We start from the raw sequence: 25,092 nt of genomic DNA, 5'->3' as shown, positions 1-25,092 counted from the left end.
TTTTCTTTTTTTTTGGTCAATTATAATGAGTGATACTATTCGGTTAGACTTGGAGCTCCCATTTACATTATGCACAATAATTGTATACAATAAGATTTGATAATCTCCTATATTCCATATTAACAGTAATAACTCTACAGCTCTGGGAAGCAATGCAAAGATAGAGATCTCGATTATGTTTAGATTGACTTTCAAGTCAGAAAAAATTAAGTAATACACTTAAAAAGTCAATTCAAAAGTATGTTTGCAGTCTCATAACAACAAAATAAAAATAAAAATAAAAATAAAAAAAAAATCAACCTAAGCTTACTTGTATGCTAAATAATAACTGTCAAATAATGACGCCCCAAAGACTAAAACCCCACAAGTAAAGCCTAACATGAAGGGATCAGATCATTTGATAACTCATTATAAACGAAGACAGAGATAGATTTAAACACCAAACACTATATGACGAACATGTATGAATTAAACAAAAAAGAAAACTAGCTTCAGCTCATGCTTGCTTATCCGTTAGAGTGTTGAATTTTATAACCCCCTATAAACCCCTCACAAGTAAATCCCCTAACATGTACCTTCACTTCTTTTGGTCCTTACCAAGTGTTTTTCCCAAGACACATAAAGGTTAACTCCCACAAAATGTGCTTTACATTATGGTGCTTCCCCGCCCTACAGTCTTCCTCTTTTTGTGCTGCAAGAGGGGCATTTGTACTGCTTGATATTCTCAGCCTTGGCAGGTGTTATCCTCACACATTTTCCATGGAACCACTTCTCACAGATGTCACATCCAATCCAAAACTCGTCCGCGTTGTAGTTCCCACCACAGCTTCCACAGAGTGTATCACCATGCTCATCTTCATCCTCTCCATAACTCTCTTCAAGTAGTTTTGGATTGCTGTTTCTAGTCGACCCATCTAGTGTCCTCTGCAAAGATTAAAAAGGAATTGGTTGCTATCCTAAAGTTCTCAGTATAGGAAAAAGTATCAAAAATAAAAAATTAGTAGTTTTTATTGATTAGACTAAGAGAATGAGAACATAAGTGGGGAAAAAACTTAGACCATCTTCACCTTCGTGCTGTTTCTAGATTTACTTCCACTATCCATACTGGGTTTGTCTTTAACAGCTTTCCTTCCGGATGCAACTTCAAATAGAGTGGGTAGATCATTAATCATACTAAATAGTCGCTTCCTGTGGAAAGAGAGAGAGTAAGAGTTTTGTACTATTAGATCTTTTTTTTTGAAACAGAAACAAGACTTACCATTGATATAATGAAAATAAGTTATTGCTCAAATTACCGTGAGATATATGATAATCGATAGAAACATGAGATTAGAGACCCACATTATACTATTGGATCAAAGCCATTGCTCTGTCCTAGTCATATGGATGGCAAAAGAAAGTAATAATAAAACGTCACATGATAATGATAAATTGCCTGAAAAAATATGCAAGAGACTCTATACTAGTTTGCAGACAAAAATAGAAGCCACCAATGGTTGGAACTATTTTATTGAACTTCACAAAAATGGTACAAACACAGCAATAAGAAAGCACAACGAATCAGACAAATGAGTACAAATATTGCTGCTGAAATCTTACGAACTCCTACAAAACAATAGCACAAAAATGTGAAAGGCAAACCAAAAATGTACTGGACGGTCGGAGAAAAATCTATGCTTCTAAAATGATACTAAAGCTAAAAAAATGAACGTATTCTCATAAATGCAAATCCCGAGTTTCAAACTGTTTGAATTCTTGCATTAAATATTACAAATACGGAGCAAAGTAAAATCACAAATGATCAAATTTTCAAGAGGTTTACTACCCTCCCAAAACACTCGATTATTTCCTTGCCTTCCTCAATTTTTTTTCTCCTATTTCACTCCCACCTAAACATCCCACATGCACACACCACCTATTTTCCCTTTCTTATTTACATGTCTACTCCCATCCTAAACGTGCCACGTAGATTCGTACTTCTTTCTGTCAAGATTCAATTCTAAACCCTTAGTACTTTGTTCTTCTTTTCTTAGAATGAACTTGGATTCAAAATTTATCTGGTTTTATAACGAAAATCTTTTGAAACATAAATGATAACATACTAAAAACATACTATTGTCCTCTCATCTTGACCAGACAGTGCAACATGCATAGGAAAGAAATCATACAAGATATATATAAATCAAACTTCAAATGCAGAAATAAGCTACAAGTCAACGATAGCTTTTACCCTTCATTCTCACTAGAAGTTTAATATGGCCACCCAAACAAGAAAGATAGACCCAAGACTGTAGGAAATGGAAATACAACATTGTTAAGAAGGCCCTGGCCAATTGCTAGTTGCTATACTTAATATCCACTAAACAAAAATGTTCCTATGATCAACAGGAATAAAAATTTTCAGAATTTTAGGTATCTATCCAAACAAAAATGTTCCTATAATTAACAGGAATCAAATTTTTCAGAATTTTAGTTATCCATTCAAGACAAAAATAATAATTAAATAGATATAAACTTCAGAGAAAAGCTTCCTTCCATAGCATGTTGGTACCATGAATAGCCCATTAACAGGCAGGCAACTAGGTAGAATGTCAGTAGTAAGAGGAAATTTTATGTTTTTTGAAGCTTTGACAAAGGTAAAGTGAATAACACAGGATGGACATGTAGGTAGAGTTTTATTGTGGAAAAGAAGTATTGAGGAACAATAGAATAAAATACTATTATCATAGATACATTTCGTTTTCTTTTTTTTTATGAGCATCAAATGTTTCTATATTGTGACATGTTATGTTTCCTTATTTTTCTATGCATTAGCCTTACCAACTATTCCTTGCCTATTCAGTAATGGTCATCATAGGGACCTTAATGAATCAAGTCACCAGGACTTAAAATGCCACAACATGGTTGGTGTGACACAAGGATTTTTGGGATCGATGTTTGTGCATAAGTTTGTTGGATAGAGAAATCCAGTTGGCAGGCTGGATATTATGCACGTCTCTTATACGGATTTGGAGACCAAAGCTCCAAACTCCAGAGAAAATATTTTATTGTTGCAAAATGTGTCCTACCCGTTATTGATAAAAGCTATAATCAAAGAAAAAAATTTATTCCCAACAGGCATATGTTCTGTAGGTGGAAGAAGAATAGGCACTTCATTTAGTCTCGAAGTGTCAATTCACAAGAGGGCCATCTTGGAAGCCTTTCAGCTTTTATCTTGCTTACAATAAGCTTCATCTGGTTATTCTTATCTAAAAAAATCTACATCTGGTCATATATAAAAAATCTGACCAATGATGAATTGAAGAATGGGATATCTAAAGATAATGAATTGACCAATGACTAGCTTACTACTTGTAATCAGCTCCCAGTCTCACCACCGATAGGGAGGATCTCAAAGATGGAATATCTCCATAGAAGGGCTTCATGTGAACTCTTTGATTAATTCAACATCAAATCAAAGGGCAAATATCCTACAGGTTATGATTACGATAATTCGAAAAGCCAAATTTCCCTGGTGAAAGTTTCTATAAGCTGCAAATTAGATACTTCCGATAAGCTCCAAGAAAAGACTTTGAAATTCCTTGATCTCTCCCAAGTAGTGTGTTTTTGTTTACACCAAAACTGGAAAATCACCACCTTTTGCTCTTTCATCACGGATTTTCCTATGCAAGTAAGGCCACACTTCTAAATGGTAAATACTTTCAGTTTAAGTTGCTCTGGGGCTCCAGCATCTGTATTGTTCTTTTAAGGGGCAAGCCTTAGCTCCGGATCAATTTAGTATGCTGCGATTTCATGGAGGATTTCATTTGAGAGGAAAGAGTTTTGAAGGGTTTTGAGAGCATATTCATGGGCTTTTGGGACTTGATGACTGCCTTTGAATCTTTCTTTAAAACGAAAACAAAACTTTTCATTGATAAAATAAAAAAGAGATTAATGCTCAGTAAAATGAAACAAGCAAGATAAAGCAAACACAGTAAAATGTAACACATAATTGAACAAGTCTTGAAAAGTAAAGCAAATACAATCATATAGAACTCATAACAGAACAAATTGGCTATTTGAACAGTACTCCAAAAACCACAATATCTGAAACTAAGAGAACATAAATAATGGAAATGACTATCTTTGCTTCTACTAGGTGAACTCTCCAATGACTTTTGGAAACCTTTGTTGGACAAACAGATTTTGAGTCAAATTAGAAAAGTCAAGCAGTGAAAATAGGAGCTGTCTTTTATTTTACAAGAAGTTGTAAACTAAACTTTCATAGAGAAAAAACGGATGAAAACGACAAAATACAAAAAGGAGCTAAACTGTGAGGCCTCCAAATCAAGAGAAACAAAACCTAACAAATAATTACAAAATAACCTTGTAACTAAAGCCCAAAGAGAAATGTGGAATATAACAAGATCCAAAATATCATCCAGAGACCTCAAATCTTTCTCAGACATGGGCAAGTGGAAAATAAGCTCCTCAATTGTCCCCCTAGCACTCTAAAAATAATGAAGCACGAGGCAAAACTCCTAAGAGAAATAGCTCCAAATTGTTCCTTCGAGATCATGTCAAAGAACACAACTGAGGTCCTTAGCCACTCTTTCAAAGAATCAAGTTACCTTACCAAAATGGACACCTTACCCAGCCCTCCCAAATGTCTCTTATGACCGAACCTCAAATGATAGGCTCTTAGGATTGAAAAGATGATTAGAGAGTTAATTTGGAATGGACATATACATATCTATACGCTGTGTAGCCCTCTAGTTAGATGGGGGGTGAGGTAGGCATCCTATTTGTAATAGAGGACTTGGTGTAGGGTGTCTTGCAAAGAAACAAAGCATTCCTTAAGAAATGGCTGTGGTGTTCCACACAAGATGTCTAATGGACAAATGTCATCACAAGTTCTTTTGGCTTGACGTCTCATGAATGGTTGATGTTTTTTAACAAAAAGTTGAACAATAGATTGTGGAAAGAGAGTCAAGCGCAAAAAAAACCTTCCTCAAGTCTAATAATTTCAAATGTGGATGATTGAAGAAAAATTCATTTTAAAGGTAGTTGGGTTGACTCCACTCTTTTTGGTTATTTCATTTTCAAATTATACTCAATCTCCCTTAACAAGAATCCTCCATAACCGAGTGTTTGGTCCCACAGCACAGTCTTGAGACCTTGAGTTGAGAAGAAATCTATTTGACTGAGAGTTGGGCAGTTCATTTGCCTTACTTGATAAGACTAATAACTTGATATTGGGGAGGTAAGACATAATGAGTTGGAATCTTAATGATTCAAAGAGCTTTATGAAAATCACATACTCCCTGGGGTGTTTGCTCACCATGATCAAATTTTAGAAGGCGGAAGCACATGATAACCAAAAAGTTGAAATTGTTTCTTTGTTGACTAGCATATAGAAGTCTTAATACAAGGACAAGTTGCAAGAAAGTTCTCTGGGAGGAATTTATGCCCGACAGTTTATGTTTGCCTCTTTAAGAAAAATAAAATTGTTGATCATCTTTCTTCCATTGACCATGACCTACAACTACAGGGGGTTGAATTTTCTATGGAACTTTGTGATTATCCATGAATGAAATCAGGGTTCAAGCTTGCATTCCAAAAGACAAAATTTGCTATGGAACTTTGTGATGAACAAAAACAGCATTCAAGCTTGCCTTCCCAAAATAAGAGAAGATGGAATGAACAAAGCCCTAGGTATTTGGAATCTCCCGGGAAAGTCCAAAATAATTAAAAAAACGCAGCAAGGTCTTCTTTGGCACACTTGGAGAGAAAAGCCATAGAAATTTCTACCTTTTGATTCCTTTTGTAATAGCTGTCATGAATATTGCATACAGTGTCTTGGCAGGCATCAAACCACACTAGATTCTTTTGTGATTACAACCTTCCTTTCATACGACACGATTGGAAGGCCTTCATTCATTAGTTTTCAGATGGGGTTCTCTCTATCCCAACCCTAGGTTGTTCTTGTGACGCCCTCGTCTTGGTCTATTCTTCATTTGACCTTTGCTCTGCCAATTGTGCAGCAACAGGGGAGTCAACCAACGTTTTGCAGCACAACTCTACTGCTTGTTTTTTTTCGGAAAAGGAAACAAGACACTTCATTCATATAAATGTAAAATGAAAGAGACTAATGCCCTAAATGCAAGAGGATTACACAAAGAGCATAAAGCATTAAGCATAACACGAATCAGCGGGTTCACCCGTACATCTCAACTAGGTTGACATCCCCTTAGCGCCCTCATCATATCCTTCAAAACATAACATTAAAAATTGGCCAAGGCTTACAAATTCAGCCATTACAAATTGGACAAAAAGCCTACAAATCACTAGCCTTACAAAGGATTCAACAAAGACCACTAGGAGGCCTAAGACAAAAGTGCAAAAAGAGATTTAACTCAAAACAAAAAAAAAAATAAGCTAGGAAAATAAAGACTCCAATTTGAGTAGATTTCTTGATTGGTGTAGCTTTCAAAAGGCTTGGAGAAGGAACACCACGAGGAGCCGTTCTTACGAGCAACTTTAAAGCGATCAAACCAAACAAAGGATTTATCGTGGAATACCCCTTGATTCCTCTCAAACCATAATTCTGCCAAAAGAGACTTTAAAGCATGTATCCAAAGTGGTCGAGGGATTTTTTTGAAATGCACACACCAACTAAAAGTTGCTGGATATTTCCTTGAAGGTTAGCACCAGACACCCAAAATAGGTTAAAGAAAGAGAAGAACTTCTCTCAATATTGTACTGCGTACGAACACAAGAAGAAGAGATGTAAAGGATCTTCTCCATACTGATGGAGAATCAGATCATAAAATTATATATACATCCTATTCTTTTCAAATTTGGTGCCCTCCCAAAAGGGTAGATTACTGCATCACCGAACCTCTGTCCAGTAAGAAGTTTTATTGTCAATCCAAAATTGCTTTGGTTTAACGCTGTTAAAAGTACTATTTGGCTTCTACGAGAGAAAAGGAATTCCACATTTTTCTCCTCTAAGTTCAATTTTTTATTAACTTCAAAGGCCTTGGCTTCTACAGAGGAAAAGAAATTCCAAAATCTTCTCCTCTAAGATTGATTATATAGTTAACAGACTGTCCTGTACAGTATATGGCTCATCGATTTAGGTTGTGTTTTGGCCCCCTCCTCGATTTAGGGATTCATCATTGCAGCCTATAGAAATTATTCTGTGCGAGTATATCCCTTCATGAACTTGACTCACATGTCAATAAATATATAAGTTTTGCTTGATGTTAGTAATTATGAATTTCTAAACGAATGTTGCACAGAAGTAAGGTTTTAAGCTTTGGGGACTCCAACAAAACACCAACACCCACTAACACCACAGGTGTTTTGCTTGATGTTAGTATAAAGCGCAAATTAAGGAATGATTTATTTCAAAAATTACATAATCAACACCTCAAACACTCGAAACAGTTTAGACTTTGAAACAACTTTCCAATGTGCTGAATACTACTACTAATTCTCACCACTCCCTTTCCATAAGGCTCTTTTCACGAGCATACTTTAGAACTGAAGGACACAGTTCTACAACCTATAGCACAGATCCTGTTCAAGTAAAGTCGTCCTTTTAATGGGCATACTATAATGAAGTTGTAACTACTTCTCCTTTTCATAAAAAACATAAGTTGACCAGTGAGCATGGTTTAGGATAAGTAAGGTAGTATGCTAAAGGATTAAGCTAATGATGAAGGGAGCTCAAAATCAAATTTTTTTTGCACTTGGAAGGAAGGATGACAGTATACTCAAAGGGATTTGGGTGTCAGGGCGAATGGAGTAAGAGATAGCCAAGATGGTCCTATATAGAAACTGACCTAACATTTAGTACCCATCCCAATTTGGGGAGATCTACTGTTAGTCTAAGTAGGACCAAGAAGGGAGTCCCCAAAAAAGAAGCAACTCCAAGTAGAGGGAAAGCAGATTCTAAATATTATATTACACAGAGAAAAGGGTCTTCTTTTTAAATAGAGATTCTAGTAGGTGTCAATAGACATTTAGGGTAAGGTCAAAAGTAACTAAAATTCACTAATCTCACTTTCACCATACCAACTACAGAAAGAGATAGACGGCAAAATCTTCAGAAGATGATTCCAAAAGTAAAAGGTCACAAGAGACATTCACAGGTTAAGAAGCAAGAAGCAAGTGAAAATTTCTCAATATGATATTAAACTTTAGGCTGGTGGAAATTTCACGGGGTAATAGGAAGTTTAAATGGTCAAGTGTGTAAAAATCTTGTCCCAGATAGAATCTAGAATAAGGTGACGGGGTGTATGTTTTTCTCAAAGAAAAAAAAACAACAAAAAAAACATAGAAAAAAAACAACCCCAAAAGAATTTACAACTGAACAACAATTACATTAATGACGACCAAAAGCCAAGCTAAGAGAAATCAAAAACGACAAACAGACATAAGCCAAACCAAAACTATGTAAAAGGGCCCCGATGAGAATAAGATAATGAAGTATAAATAATAGAACTCTTTAGTACGACTGAAAGAAAGGTATTGACCCAAGTCGTAGACCAAACCTCCTCAAGACATTACCCCCAAAATGTCCTCCTTTTATCTATTCTACTTCTAGAAATTTGCTTGAAAGGTTATCCTCAACAAAACTCCTACTTTTTTTCTAATCAAAGGATGGAACAAGGCCCCCAAGACTGATGAGCAGGAGATAATATAAGCCAAAAAAATTCCAATTCTCCGAAAAAGTAAAAAAAAAAAAATTAAAATGTAGGTTGATAAAGGTTGATTGAAGATGATTAAGATGACCACCCTTTGAGGTAGAGAAGTAAGTCTATTCTCTATTCTTTCAACCACGGAACACCAAAAAGATACCAATGAATTCTTAGGCCCACAATACAGTAAATAGTCTACACTACTGATACAATCCCCAAACATTTTCTCCAACAATGCCCAAAGCTCCCTGCAAAAGGAATTGCACCTACGACATCTCAATCCATCATGGTCCACAACAATTTTTTAAAGTACAGCTTGATTGCAAAACCCTCTCTCCTCATGACAGCTGCATGCATCCAGCCCTAAAACAAAAACAACTAACTACAAGCCAACTAGAACAGTTATTAGGGGGAAGCTACAAGAATGAAGTCATGAACCCAAAAACAATAACATCCACAAAAGTGATAATAACCAATCATAAGAAAATGAAAATGTAAATAGAAGAGACATCTGTCTCAAAGAGCACCTTTTTGGTTGTGATCATCAAGTCAACACAAACACAAAGACCCTACCAAATAGGCAAATATAAATTTGACTGGAAGTTTTTTCTTAACTTGACAAGAGTGTTTCTGATATGATTTATGACTGTTCGAGACAGAGATACATACACGCACAGTGTAAGCAAGAATAAGGTAGAAAAAGTGAAGCAAATTGGAAGGAATGATCGCATGCTTGTAACAGTTAACTCCGAGGATTCTATTGCTAACATCAGAAACAAACACACAGCGCAACCTGTATAAAAGAATTTTCACTTACCCAATGAACAGTATACCATAACAGAATAAGAGATCAAACCCAGGTAAAACGGACCTAGCCTTAGTCATCAAACAAATTAGGATAACATAATCAAGAAGCGGAAGAAGGATGGGAGAGAGAATTTTTAAAATAAAAGACCATTGAGGCCGCAAGTGGTGGCACACCAAACAGCCTACATGCTTCATCATAAATTCAAGATCCAGTAAATTTTCTACACTCACGAAGCTATGTAACTTACCGCTCATTGCGGTTGAGTTGAGCACCAAAATAGAACGCCACTGAAAGCAACCAACAATCGCTGTGCACAGCCACCAATGAAAGCCAGTCTCTACGCTTCATCCCATCTCTAGCAAAATTGATCCCCAACGCAGGTTCAGGGAGCTCAGATGGAACTTCCTCAGCAGGCAGAGTCACCTCCCAAGACTCATTCGGATGTCCATACAAACACAAATTCTCCTTCTCTGGAAACGAAAAAAAAAAAAGAAAAGAAAAGAAAAAAGAAAGAAATTCATCATCAAAACCAATCCCAAAAAAATTAGGTCAAAAGGCGCACAAAACCATAAGTTTCAGTCTCTAATTCCGAGTAAGACCCATCAAAAGCTTGTCAAAAAAGAATGGTAGAACCAAAAAAAAACCCTATTTCTACAAAAGCAAAACAAAAATCCAGGTCGTAACAAAGCTACAATTCTCCCCGAATTCCCAAGTCCACAGAAGAGAAAAGAAAAGAAACACTCACCAGGATCGCAAAGCGAGTAAAACTCATCGACATCTGCAAGAGAAGACACGAATGGGAGATAAAAATCAAGACCCAATTCATGAAACACAATAAGAAAAAGACCAATCAAAAGATTAGGGTGAAAAAACAAGAGAAAGAGATCGAAAAGATCAAAGATCACCATAAGTGAGGGCTCGAACAAGGCCTGTACGACGAGCGTTGTAATCCTTGAAGATGTCTTCAACGGAACGAGGGCTTGAAGAGATTGACGCCATTTGATATACAGAGCAAATTGGTATGGAAATTTGTAGAAGTCGAAGAGATCGGAGTGATCACTGCCCAGTGAGCAGCATCGATAAACTTGGAACCTCTTGTACGGATCGTTGAGTTTGGCTTTCCGTTTTTTGGCTTTGGCTTTATCCCACACTATTTATAAATTCTAATCTACTTTTTAACTATCTAATCTCTAATTATTAACATTAAACACAAAATATATATATATATATATTAATAAAGCTTTTTCTTTTAAATAATCTACTCTTCGTGTCCTAATTGCCAATTTCTACCTTTTTTTTAATTAATTTTTTTTGGTTAATACAAAAATGTCCCTAAATTTTAGGATGTGTTTTAGTTATTGTAGAAAGTAATCCTTATGTTTTAGTTTTGAATGAAACGTCCCATTAGAGAAAAGAAAGGTACAATTTTGGAAGCTTTTGAATTATAGATAATGTATGGTAAATGTGTTCATTATCAAATTTTGGTTACATCTCAATTGTCACTCACTTAAATTAATTATTAATAAATTTGAGACAAAAGTACAAACAAATTAGTAAATTTGATATAAAAATTACAAGATTCTACGTGTCTTCAAATTAAAAATGGAAGTCCTCGCAAATAAGGGACCGTTTGGCCTAAGGGTTATCCCTATTGAATTAGGGTTATAATAACTCAACCCTTGTTTGGAAAAAGGGTTATCATAACCTTTGTTTTAGGTTTATCGTAATCCCTCTTCCTTCTCTTTCTTCTTTCTCAATCCCTCTTTAACTCTCCATAAACCTACATTTTCAACTCTCATACTTTTATTATTTCATTTATAAAAAAATCTACTCTTTTATTTGTCAAATGTCATTTGTTTTTAATTAATTTAATAATCTTAAAAGAATATTATTTTTAATTTATTTTATTTACGAAGTTGATTTTAATTAAATACTAATTAGGATTAGTTTATGCATTTAGTCCTCTCTTCAACTCTTTTTAACTTTATTATTTCATGTCTTTTATTTTATTTTATTTTTTTAGTTTTTCATCTTTTAAATATTTTATTTAAACTATTTTTTTATAAATTTAGTTTTATTAAATTTATAAAAAATTAAAATCAAATCAAATCAGATGATTTAATATTAAATTAAATAACTTTTCAATCCTTAAATAATCTATAATAAATACATTTTTTAAAAAATATTTAAACTTTAAATATATAAGAATTTTCTTTTAAAAAAATCAATTTATTAGCCAGATTTGATTTAAGATTTTTTGAATTAAATTTTGAATCTAAATTTTTTACCAAATTATGCTAATACTTTGTAAAATGTACTTTTTTTTCCTCTATCTCCTTCTTTTTATATCTTTAATTGATTCATTACAAATTTTTTTATTATTTTTGTTACTTCATGGAACAACAATCCTCTAATTTAAAAAGAGATAAAAAACATAATGTTTAGAAAAAAAAACTCTAAACACCATGGTCATAACTCTCCTATATAACCCTTCCCTCAAACACATATTATCATAATACTAGATTTATCATGATACTAATCCTCCCTAATCCAACCTTTCTTCCAAACATACTCTACAAATTTAAGTTAAAGGTTAATTGTCTTGAATAATTTATGTTTAAATTATTACCGGATTAATTGCCTGATTATATTATTATTGGATGTTAGATTAATTGCAATTGAAAGTTAAATAATTTATGATTAGATTAATTGTAATTGAGAGTTAAATAATTTATGATTTGATTATTATGGGTGTTAGATTAATTGCCGTAGGAAGTTAAAAGAATCTATTCGGTAGTGTCGAATTAACTAAGTATATATATGGGTATGCATACTTAATTAAAGAGTTTGGAATTTGATAGAGAATGTTATTAATTATATTTTTTAGTTATATAATTAATAAATAGAAAATGGATAATTATACATTTGCTTATAATTTTGGAATAGTTGCAAATTTAGTAATTAAATTCAAATTAATTAAGTATATAGCACAATTTTAAAAAATTTATAAATATAGCAAAATTTGTCAAATTCTATCAATGATATAAGTCTATCACTGATAGACCATGTTGTAAATATTGGTCTATCACTGATATACCATATGATCTATCACTGATATACCATATGAAGTCTATCAGCGATACAAGTTTATCAGTGATAGTTTTGCTATATTTGCAATTTTTTTTAAAATGTTGCAATTTTACTAACACTTACGAATACAAGTTTATCACAAGTGTTCATAAGAAAAAAAATGTGCATTTTATGTAGCATATATATGCATGACAAAAAAAGAGTTGTGAAAAACTAAGTTTAAGGCTAAATTTATTAAATGAATATCATAGTTAACAAGATTTAAAAAATCTTTTCTTTTAAATGTGTGTTTCATGTATAGTATATATGTAGAAAAATAATATTAAAAACGTTACTCTGATTATAATAGTCACCACCTCAAACACATCTTATAACTTATAATAACAAAGATAAACTATAATAACACAGACTATAAGAGTCTGCACCCCAAACACAAACTACTATAATCCACATATTATTATAATTCCATGACTATTATAAGTCACTTCTCGCTTCAAACACCCCGATAAGATTTTCTTTAAAAAAATTCTTATCTAATAAGCTATATTCATCTTATTTTCCTATATGACTTGGGAAAATATGAAATGTGGGTGTGGAAGAGGGAGGAAATGAGAGGAAATGACCAAAGGCTTCTAAAAAGGCTACTGGGAGTTGTGAAACTTCTCAACCAAACAATTTAATTAATATAATAGCAATATTTTCATAAATGAGGGCATTTTCATCTAAACCAAAAAAGTAATCCCGTAATGCATTTCACTATGTTCACCTAAATGAGGGACGAATCTCGGGCACACAAACTTCATAACAAATTTCGAAGACGATTTCAGTCGAGATTGTACAAGAAAAACACTATTTACAACTTTTCAAAACATGTGCTACTTGAAATAACGAGCCTAAAACATGTCGTTTTGGACAATTTTTTATATAAAAAAATAGTAATAATAATAAAAAAAACTAAACTAAACTCAACCATCCACTCAAATACAAATTCTCTAGACCAAGTCAAAAAATGATTAAGAACTCAACACTTAAACACAATTGTTAACTCAGTTACTTTATCTTTTGGATTATGGTAAAAAATTTATCGACAATGTAATTTAATTTTTTTATTAGTAATATAAATATCTTTCTAAACGTATGGGTAATGTTGAATCATAAATTTATTTTATTTTTTACAACAGAAAATATCGAAATAAGGAAATATATGACAAAAAAATATGTGTTGTGAGCTGAAAAATAATGAAGCTAAAAAAGTGTCGATATATAAACATTTATTACACAGGAACAGTGATGTGAGAGCACATTTATTGACAAAAATTATGTGTAACGAAACGTTAAAACACAATACAAAATAATAAGTGTCATCAATAATGAAAAACCGACATGAATAAACAGATTATCACATGAGCAACGACATTTTTTATGTCGAGTTGTAGATAATGATGACACATTTAAAACGTTAGTATAAGGGTATTAATGACAATATAATGATGTCATCTATGCATATTTAATGTCAATTTTCTTGAAGTGTCGTTAAATAGCCTATCTTGATAGGGACTTTAATGACGCAAAAATTGTGTCATTGAAACTCTCTATGATATAAATTATGCGTCGTTAAAGCCCATTTTTCTAGTAGCGTCCGAACAATATAAATTATTGCTCCTTATAATCTCGAGTAAGTACAATTTTTATCTATTCAAACTTGCATTAATAGCAAAATACTAATTAGTTGCATATATATTTTATTTTGTGATCACTGGTCATTAGTTGTGATTAATGTGTACGATGGTGTGGTGTACCATCTTGACTCATTAAGAACAAGTGTGAGACTCGTGCCTAAAAAATAAAGGAATTAAGAAGTATTATAAGGACATCTCATAGTTGTGGCAAACTGAGACGAAGGACATAAGGGTTTCTAAGTTGAATCCCAGGCATCAAGTGGAATCTTGAGCCAGATTTAGGACACAGAAGGGAAATCCTGAGGTAATCTCGACGCTTGTTGGATCGAGATTTGAAGTAAAGAGAAAGTTATAGTGAGTTCTCAGAAGAATCTTGATGCTGGTTCGACCGTGATTAAAAGAAGAGAAATGAAATTAAGGAGATCTCGGGCAATCTCGGACACGAGTCCAACCGAGATTGAAGGTAAAAGAGGAAAATGGAAGTATCTCGAGGTAACTTGGAGTTGTATCGACCGAGACTGGGAAAGAAAAGGTTTAAATGGTGATCTCTAACTAATTTTAGCCAGAATCACTAAGAAATTAAGTGTTCGGTGAGTTGGATTCCAAGTGTTATGACATGAAATTACTTAGAATTTTGGGAAGCAAGAGTTGGTGAGTTACTAAGAACTTAAGAAATGACTAATCTAATTTGGAGATTAGTTTAACAAGAAAAAAGAGTCAAGAAAAAAGAAGTTATTATAAGATTATACAAGGAGAAGGAATTTGAGTATTATAATGTCGAGAAGTTCTATTTTGAGTTGCAAGGCATTTTGAATAAGAAGGGAATCTTGTACCGTGACTGATTTTTCTAAAATTTAGATCGATTTTAAGCTTCCTTCTAGTGTTATGATGGTCTGTGATTTGTGTGTTCACTAAAAGAAATCGAAAGAATTCTGATGCCAGAAAAAACGTCAGTGAAAAGTGCGTTGGTGTTGACCACCTATCGCTGACACGGGCAACGCTGCGTCGACGAAAGAGATCTTCCACGACGTATAAGAACCAGACTTCGGGGATTGTATAAAATTTAATTTAATATGTACACTTTACTCGACGTGTGGCATAGAGACGTCGAGAAAAGTGTAAGTAATAATTCAATATATCCACTTTCTCCGAAGTGTGGCAGATGGACGTCGAAAAAAGTGTGAATATTGAATTATTATTTTTTCTTTCTCTGATGTGCCATGTGCCACACGCCAAGAAAAGTGGAAATTTGTAGTTACGATTTCCACTTTCCCGAACGTGTGGCGGGGGACACATTGGGAAAAGTTTAAATAATAATTCAATATTTACACGTTTCTCGATGTCCCCCTGCCATACCTCAGGAAAAGTGAAAATTTGTCGTTTCAAAGATCACCTTTCCCTGACGTGTGGTAAGGGGGTATGTCGAAGAAATTCCATACTATTTCTTCCCCTTTCAACACAAAACCGAATGCAAAACGAAAAGAAACTCAAAATTGGCCGAGAGAGAGGGAGAGAAGGAGAGTTGGGGGTGTTGCCATCGCCTCCACCGGCGGGAGTGTCCTCGTCCGCCGCCGAAAACCAAGGTTGTTATTATTATTATTTTTTTTTTGAGAAATTAGAAATTTTGAATGTATATAAATTTATATTCTATTTTGTTATTTTGTTTTGAATTTTGTTATTTTGATGGTGACTAAAAGTAAAAATGTGTTGAGAGTTTTAGAGTAGGGCATGACAACAAGCTTGTGAGAAGATATCAAATACACAACGAATATGTAAGTTAACTTTGTTTATGTTTTTTTCTCTAAAGGACCTGGAAAATATACTATATCCTGGAAAATAAAGGACCTTGATGATTTTTCAATCTCAAAAGAATTTGGAAAAGACTAGAAAAACCATGTTGCGGTAAAGATAAATATATTATAAGATAATTTAAAATTTAATACAATTATGTATAATTTAGCACATAATATAGTATGCATATGGTTTTGTATTAAAGTGTGGTAAATGGGTACTCTCGAACGTAGGATTGTGTTATGAGATATATGCGAGAAATTGTGACTAAAGACAACAACATTATCACATATGCAGTATGTTCTTAAACTACCTACATTATAACATTATAAATAGTATAATATGACCAATATTTATTTCTAACAAAGTGTTTATTCGACTTTTTATGTTTTATAAATTGATACAAGAAGTCAATACTCGCAACTTGAATTGGATGAAATACGAGCAGAGTGGACTGAATTTTTAGCTTGATACATCTGATGGACATCTAAATATGTTGTTCTTGTTAATTTTGTAAATGACTAACACGAAAATAGCCATTACCTTTTTTTGTGTAAATTTCTTGTTCATAGCTATTATATGCTTATATACCTCACGCAAAAGATATAAAGGATAGACTTTAGTCTTATTGGGTATTTTGAGTGTGAACTATTATATGATTTTTTGGTATACCACATGTGTGGATTGGTCTAGTAACACACAACAAAGAAATTGATTGGGGTAGGGGTTCATATACAATATATTTTATTGTAAATTTTGAAATATGCCACATACAAATCTTAATTGGATATATTGGATTGGAATTGTGTAATTGTTTATGACATATTGTCGAAGAATGAAATTATTGTTGATTTACTTATTATATTAAACTATTTGTCTTTTCTTTGTTTTGTTGTGTAACTAAGTGAATTAGTTAATATGTGTTTCTTGAATGTTGGATTCTATACCTATGACTTATCGTTGAATAATGAAATTACTATTCGTCGGAGAGTTTATTTTGTTGATGGATTTGTCTTATTGAAATTAATGTATGTAATGCACAAACTGATAAATGAATTTTTTTATTATATTTAATACGTTAATAAAAGTTACATATGATGCTAAATACATGTGAGAGTTAAATAATTTCTCCATTATTCCGCGTCAAATATACTATTTTACTTGACATGTAAATAGAGTAAAGTATATACTACCTTAATTGACACGAAAATTATGTCATGAAATATATAACATGATGGTGTTTTGATGTCAAGTAATAAAACTATACTTGACAGTTGATTACTCGACACTCTTTTAAACATCAAGTCACTACTAGAAAAATAGACTCTTTCTTGACGCTTGAGATTTTAAATAATTGACGATTTTTAAAAAAAAATGTCAAGAAATGAGTGATTTCAAATATTAAATGTCAAGAATTTTTATGAAAAGGTGAATGTGGGCTAATTTTTTAGCTTTCTTAACGATTTTTAAACGTCAGGTGATATGTATTTTTTCTTGACATTTTTAAAACGTCAAGTAATATCTATTTTTTCTTGACGTTTCAATGAGAAGGTAGAGGTGGGGCTAATTTTCAAATTTTTTTTTACTATTGAACCCTTTCTTGATGTTTAAAAAACGTCAAGTGTTATATACTTTTACTTGATGTTTTTAAAAGGTCAAGTAATATCTATTAAAATCTTGACGTTTCAAAAATGTCAAAATTTTTTATAAAATGACGACAGTAGCCAAACTTCTGGAAAATTTTCACGTTGCCCAAAATATCAAGAATACTAGAAAAAATATAATGATTCTTTAATGTTAAAATATTAAATTTTTAGAAAATTTTAAAGGAAAAATACAAGAGGAAAACCCTAAACCCTTTTTTTCTCCAATGTTAAACGTCTCCACCTACTGCCCTCCCCTTCAACCTTCTACGGTAAGCAGAACCAGTAGCAAAACCGCAACAATGAGAACTACATCAGCAACGAATGACGACGACTATAGGATTACTTGACATTGCATCAACATCAAGTAACCCAATTTTTGTTAGCATAGACTAAATTTAAAAAGATGTTTTTTTATAGCACTCCTAAAGTTCTCCTTTGTAATACAAAAATTTTGATATTCAAGTCAGTAAACCGTTCAATTCGACCTAGTTACAAGATAAAAGAAGAAAAAAAAAAAAATACAAGGTTCAATATATATCACAATTATATTTGTAATAAGTTGATGCTATTGGCGTTCATAAGAATAGCTAAAAAAATTATCATGGAATTAGAATGAAATATTGTTTACTTTATTAATAAATCTTTTAAATAAAAAAAGAAAAGAAATCATTGTCTAATACATAAACTAACAAATTTGTTTTATATAATACATGTATGTGGACGACTATTACTAGGAGGCTTTGACGACCCCCAAAAATCAATAATAAATTGTCAAATTTGGAAAGATTGGTTCCCACATGCTCTAATTTATTATCTAAAAACTTTATAATTATGATCATTATAGAATTCGTTGTTTAAAAATGGAAAATAACTAAATATGCAACTTTGCTTTAATCAAAACAAATTAAATAGGATTAATATGTATTTTGTTTTATTGAATGAAATAAGTGTCCATTTCATTATATTTGTAATCTTAACTTTTTTTTCCCAATAATTTATCCAAACGTTCTTATCCAAAACTATAAGCAAATATGAGAATATCAATATCAACACCAATACAATATTCCTAAAATAGAATATATTGTTTTCTTCAAATTATATATATATATATATATATATATATATATTTATTTATTTATTGGGAAGAATAAAGAAAGCAAATATAAAATCAATTTGACTTATATATTATTTTGGAATAATTTTCACTAAAACTTTTCATACTTCATAAGGTACCCTTCCTTTTTTTATTGTAAACTTTGGATTTGATCCAACTTTTACTTGTAAGACTTGGACACTAATAAATTTTTTTTCTTATATGTTTAGCTTTAATTTGAATAATTAATTAAAAATATATTCAAGTGACATTAGTTTACATAGAAAATTCTATCTTTCATTTTTAATTTTTGTAAAATTAAAAGTAAAAAAAAAATGCTTGGGTTTAAATTATGTCTAAAGGGTACATATATAAACACACTTTTTCAATTTTTTTGGTGCAATTTTGACATTATATATATATATATATATATACGTCGACATTCTTACTTTTTTTTTCAAATCTTTCTAAATCTTTAAATACTAAATCTTGTATATATATTTTTTAAGAAATTCAAATTTGGGTATTTGGTCAAATATTATATTATTCCATTAAAAGAGAAAAGATTAAAAAAATTAGTAAAGTTTTGAAAATAATAAAGAGAATATAAAAGTAAAAAAGATTGGGTTATTTGAAAAAAGGTAATAAGATATTGGTGTAATGTGCAGGGAGAGATGTATTGAGAAAAGGTGGAGAGTTAATCAGGCGGTGGGGTGAGGAGAGGAAAGGAGAGGGTTTCAAGTGGTATGTGAAGTACCGAATCGGAGTGTGAGTGATGCTATCAATAATTAGGAATGACATGGTCTTAAAGAAGAGCACTACTACAAATTGTCTTTTCTCATTGGCCGATTCTTTCACTTTCATAAATCCTCTTTCCCTTTCCCCCACTCTCATCCCCCTCCCCCCTCCTCTCCACGCTCCCAACTTCTCCTTTTTGTTTATATCAACTCCATCCCCCCCCCTCTCATCCCCCCCCTTCCCGCCCCATTCCTCCGCCCCCAGCCGTCACCACCCCCTCCCCCCCTTTCTACGCCCACCAAACCCTTCTTCTCTTTTCCTTTTTCTATCCATCTCACCTTCCCCTCCCCCCTGAAGACTCGGTTCTCATCGCCTTTCCCATGGCTGAGTTGACTCAGCCGGAGGTCTACTCGCCCGGCACTCTGCACGTCTGGAAGACCCTCTTGAACTGGTTGGCTTTCTTCTTCCAGATCTTCGTTTCCATCCTCACTGCTTTTGGACACCTTCGTCTTCTTTCTTCTCATTCTTCTTCCTCTCCCTCTTTTAAACCTTTGCCTGTCGTTGAACTTCCTGACCATGAGTTGCTTGCTGCCTCTGCTGTTGATATTGCTTCTGTTGAAGACGAGGAGGAGTCCGATGGGCTCATGGAGAAACTGACGGTATTTTCAATGTTTTTTTTTCCCTCTTTCTTTTGTTGATTTCTCGTTATGTATGGGTTCTGCCAAGTGTTTGTGTTTGGATTCGATTTGTGTTCCACCTTTCTTGAAATTTTGGTGTGTTTCTGCTGATTGGGTTATCTTAATTTTGTGATTTTTTGGATATGCATTATCCTCCTTCTATGGGTTTACTACAGTGATTTCAATCTATGTTTTAAGTTTGATTTTATCTTTCTTAGAAGGAGTAGGGTTTAACAGGATTGGTCTTTGCCTGTGTGAGAAGATTCATTGATAACATTTTGGTGTGGTGAAGCAGGGTTGTGTATTTTCTTGATGAAAATGGGTTAAGGAAAACTTCAACCTCATTGGCTATAGTTTATTTAGTGGATGAAAGAATTTAGCTCTCTAACTTTCTGTAAATGCTTATCGCAATTTGAAGGAACTTTCTTATTTCGTTTTAGAACCGTACGTTATGGTTGATGATTTGAATTTCCAATATTAGAAGTTTGTGGAGATGCTTTGTGAAGTTGAAATGGTTTCAAAAATTTCTTTGAGTTCCATAAAGCCACATGGGTGATCGTGTCTTCTTTCTTCTTGCTTTATTCTCTTTTGGGTGGGTGTTGGGGTCCTCTTTTTTTCCTTGAATTTCTCTTTTCTTTTTGTTCCCAAGATTCCACATCTGACATTGGACAATTACAGATAGTTCTCGACTTGGATGAAACACTCATATGTGCATATGAAACATCTACTTTGCCTGCTATTATTCGCAGTCAAGCAATAGAAGCTGGATTGAAGTCTTTTGAACTCGAGTGCTTTTCTTCAGACAAGGTAGTTTCCTTTTTTAGTAACCTTGTAATATTTTGTTTTTCTGAGTTTTAGCTCAACTTTCTTTCCTGATTATGCTGCTGTTTGAAGGACTGTGAAGGGAAGCCTAAGGTCAACTATGTTACTGTCTTTGAGCGGCCCGGTTTGCACGATTTCTTAAAACATCTAGGTGGATTTGCAGATCTTGTACTCTTCACAGCTGGTCTTGAAGGTTTGTAGACTCTACCCTCTATAGATTATCAAATAGTGACCACCCTCTCTTACCTTTAAATGAAAAAAGAACTCGAATCTGAAGGATGCCATCTATGTCTATGCCTCAGGGTATGCAAGACCTCTTGTTGACAGGATAGACGAAGAAAATCGATTTAGTCTTAGACTGTATCGGCCTTCAACGATTAGCACGTAAGTACTGTTTCTGCTATGTTCTTCTTTTTATTTTGTCAGCATTACAAATATTTGCTATTTTTACTTCTATTTAGGGTCAGCTGAATTTCTGTCTATAAAGATATAATACTAATAGAAGTATCCAATCTCAAGGAATCAAACTTGCCCTTTCCAGAAACAAGTTTGAATCATTCAGGAGTTTGAGTAAAAGTTGTTGAACTACTTGTTTTTATATCCTAAAGATCATTGTTTACTGATGCAGGCTATGATTAGTTAGTTTGGTTGATTAGTTGAGGAACTGAGTTATTTTCTGATCTCTAAATTCAAACGGTTTTCTACACATTTCTAAGTACATGGTTCTTGTGCGATTCACTTTTGTTAGGGTTCAAAATCACTGACGACCAAAATCACTTTTGTCCTTTTCAAAACAATTGGAAAAAATGCTTTTAATTATTTGAAATCAAATCTAGTAATATGAAAATGTGTTTAAAAGTGTGAAATTAAAAAGTTGAATTGATTTTGAGTAATTAAAGACGTGTTCTACAATGATTTTAAGTATGGCAAAATAGCTTTTTCACCGTTTCATGCATTTAATCAATTTTTATACTTCTAAGAACAATTTCATTTCCTCGAAATTGATTATGAATGACTAAAAACATGCATTAAGGTTTGATTTTAAATATGAAAAAGCCTTTTTAATAATTTTGAAATCACTTCCATAAATGCCTTAATTCTACATTGAGTCAATATATACGTTTTCTAAGATCGTATTGAATGTTTTAAGTGTTATAATGTTCTTTATTACATAGGCCTACTCATTTCGAAAGGGTTTCAGATATTGGAAGGAATAGGATAAAACTTCACATACCTTCTACACAAGTTCAAACTGAGTAAACTTTTTACTCCTTGTAAACAGGGAATACCGAGATCACGTGAAGGATCTCTCCTGCCTATCAAAGGATCTAAGAAGAGTAGTCATCGTTGACAACAATCCCTTCAGTTTTTTACTACAACCTCAAAATGGAATTCCTTGCATTCCATTTTCTGCAGGGCAGCCACACGATTCACAGGTAGGAAGGAAATCGTGAGAATTCTGAAACTTCCAGTTCCAGTAACAATAATACATTTTGACAATAATTCAATTCATGACCAACTTTTTCTTTTGCTTGTTCTCCACATACATACAGCTCCTAGATGTCATTCTTCCACTTCTAGAGCACCTATCGCAGCAGAACGACGTCAGGCCGGTGCTGTACGAAAGATTCCATATGCCCGAATGGTTTCAGAAACATGGAATTCCAACCTACGTCAAATAAAGATTTGTGCAAGAGAAGAGGTACATTCCTCTCTGCACCATGTCAACAGTTAACATAGTTAGCTTGTTCGAAGGGCTTGGCAGCACCTTCATGGGTCAGATGTTGATTCTTGAAGTTTTGTATAGCTCCACCATGTTGTACATCATGGCTACGATCCCAAATAGTTTCATCCCATTGTTTGAAAATTATATATAGTATTAAAATTTGTAAATTGTGTAGGAATTCTGATTTGTAATTTATTCATGCAATGCTGTGGGATATGTTTGTAGGAATTTTCTTCACCTTTTGCCAATAAAATAGTTTGAGTTTCTCCCCACCCCCTTGTTTGCCCTAACTATTGTAGTTTCTACCATGTTTCCTTTCTTCTCTTTTTCTGGTTCTGTATATCTTCAAAACTTGGGACGTTTGGCCCTCAAATTGTATGAAATGCAGGGATCTATTATAGTTCACTCAATATTTGGTTATCTCATTGTAATAATTGAAGTTTGAAAACCAAAACTATTTGAAAACCCTTATTTTTTTACCATGTTTACTATTTTATAACTATCTTCTCTTCTCATTTATGATTCATACTAAAATCATTTTATCTTGAACATATGCTATTATAAACACTGACTTAGTGTCTTAAACGACCTTTGAAAATTTGTTTTAGGGTTTTGCTCATGACTTAAGAATAATTTTAGTTAGGTTAAAATATTTTGTTTCTCTATTTCTAAAATAATTTAGATTGAAATACCTTTTAGGTTATGCAAGTTTTGGTTGAATTTCTTATTCTTTCAATTGTCCTATTTTAATATTAGTGCTTTTAAAACGTTAAATTTAGGATACGTTTGAAGGGAAATTGTAAACAATGACAAACTTGACAAAATATATACAACACACGCAAGATTTTTAGATTTTATCAATAATAGATATTGATGGAATTACATTGATAGACAATGTTATAAGTTTATCACTTTTTATCAATCATAGAATCTAAAATTTTGTTATTGTTAGTAAATATTTTAATTTATTTTGTTATTTTTAAAAATATTCCTATTTTCTAAAATACTCATTTTTATTTCACTTTTTTTGATAAATTTTGTTTAAAATACACTTCAATTTATTTTTAAAATCTTATTTTTTAAAATTAAATACTTGAAAATGAATTTTATATCATTGGTGGTTGGTTTATCATTGGCTTTAATTTATTAGCTATTCTCTTATCAATTTTACCATAAATTTTGAAAACATTTTCCCATGTATTTTCTTGCAAGAAAATTATTCTCATTTAATCAATTTTGGTAAAATTAATTTTTAAAGATTCAAAGAAGATTTATTAAAAATATATTGAAGGAATTGTAAAAATGACATTTCATATAATAATTATTTAAAAATATATGAGTGATAATAATAACAATAATAATCTAATTTTGAGATGAAAGCAAAATAATATTCTAAAAGATTGTTATATAATAAACCATGTTTTTAATGAATTTTGATTTGGAAAAACAGTTCTGTGTGGTCATCCAATTTCTTTGCCCATTTTAACAAGTGCATTTTAATTGACCTTATCATATTTCCCATTTCTTAGACCTACAACTACTCATCCTACCTCTAAAATTTAAAAACGTTTGATGAACTTTGTAAGGAAGAAAATTATGAGTTTACATATTGTGTTTGGACCGTATAATTTGAAGTTTGTTCAATTTTAGTCACTCCACTTTTACTAAATTTTGATATTCATATTCTTTGTCTATGTGAAAATAAGTGTTAAATGATTATAATTAGTCATACACTAGCCTAACAGAGAATATCATTCATGAAACAACTCTCAACCTTTTTAGATCAGACGTTTGAATCTTTACTCCAAGAAAAAAAAATGTAATAATTGGTTTTGTTATCCATTTTGTTTTGTCGTTCAACATTTATTAGATGAATAATGAAAGAGTTCGATGAATGAATAGGACTTAGACCTACCAAGACCTATTCAATTTTTTCAACAATTTTGTTGATTTTGTTTTATAAGATTATTTTCGAATGGAAAGAGATTTTTGTGTTGAATTTTCAAATTAAAAAAAAAAAAAAAAAAAAACAAGAAATATAAGACTTTGACCAAAATGACCAAAGATTGTGATTGGTTGTAAGTGGGCTTGGTTACCAATAGCTAAGCTTTTATTTGGTGTCTTGATTTTGACGAATGCTAACATTTTTATAAACTTATTCTTCAAATATGGAATTGGTCTTTCAACTATTACTCACTTTCCATTGCTTTTTCATTTTCTAATCAAATATTAGATTTGATCTTTGTGAATACTTCAACTTTGTTTATACACAAACATTTGGAATCTTCCTAACATTAGAAGCTCAAATCTTTCAACTTTACCAACTAATAAATTT

At 32.4% G+C, this 25,092-nt stretch overlaps 2 protein-coding genes across 2 annotated transcripts; one reads left to right on the top strand and one right to left on the bottom strand.

The window, feature by feature from the left end:
* Positions 1 to 196: 196 nt before the first annotated feature.
* LOC101211934 (PHD finger protein ALFIN-LIKE 2) lies at positions 197 to 10,648 on the bottom strand. Its single transcript, XM_011656689.2, has 5 exons — positions 10,401 to 10,648; positions 10,241 to 10,273; positions 9,743 to 9,965; positions 1,068 to 1,188; positions 197 to 924 (listed from the first exon to the last, which is right to left on the bottom strand). The coding sequence occupies exons 1-5, from the start codon at positions 10,492 to 10,494 to the stop codon at positions 670 to 672; spliced, it is 726 nt and encodes a 241-aa protein (XP_011654991.1). The 5' UTR covers positions 10,495 to 10,648; the 3' UTR covers positions 197 to 669.
* Positions 10,649 to 19,702: 9,054 nt separating this feature from the next.
* LOC101212176 (carboxy-terminal domain RNA polymerase II polypeptide A small phosphatase 1) lies at positions 19,703 to 23,167 on the top strand. Its single transcript, XM_004149184.3, has 6 exons — positions 19,703 to 20,191; positions 20,888 to 21,016; positions 21,104 to 21,224; positions 21,334 to 21,415; positions 22,314 to 22,467; positions 22,585 to 23,167. The coding sequence occupies exons 1-6, from the start codon at positions 19,913 to 19,915 to the stop codon at positions 22,711 to 22,713; spliced, it is 894 nt and encodes a 297-aa protein (XP_004149232.1). The 5' UTR covers positions 19,703 to 19,912; the 3' UTR covers positions 22,714 to 23,167.
* Positions 23,168 to 25,092: the final 1,925 nt, after the last annotated feature.

This window comes from Cucumis sativus, chromosome 5, assembly GCF_000004075.3.
Source record: "Cucumis sativus cultivar 9930 chromosome 5, Cucumber_9930_V3, whole genome shotgun sequence".
NCBI classification, from domain to species: Eukaryota; Viridiplantae; Streptophyta; class Magnoliopsida; order Cucurbitales; family Cucurbitaceae; genus Cucumis; species Cucumis sativus.
Note: the sequence above shows the minus strand (reverse complement) of the source record. Positions and strands in the feature narration are given on the sequence as shown.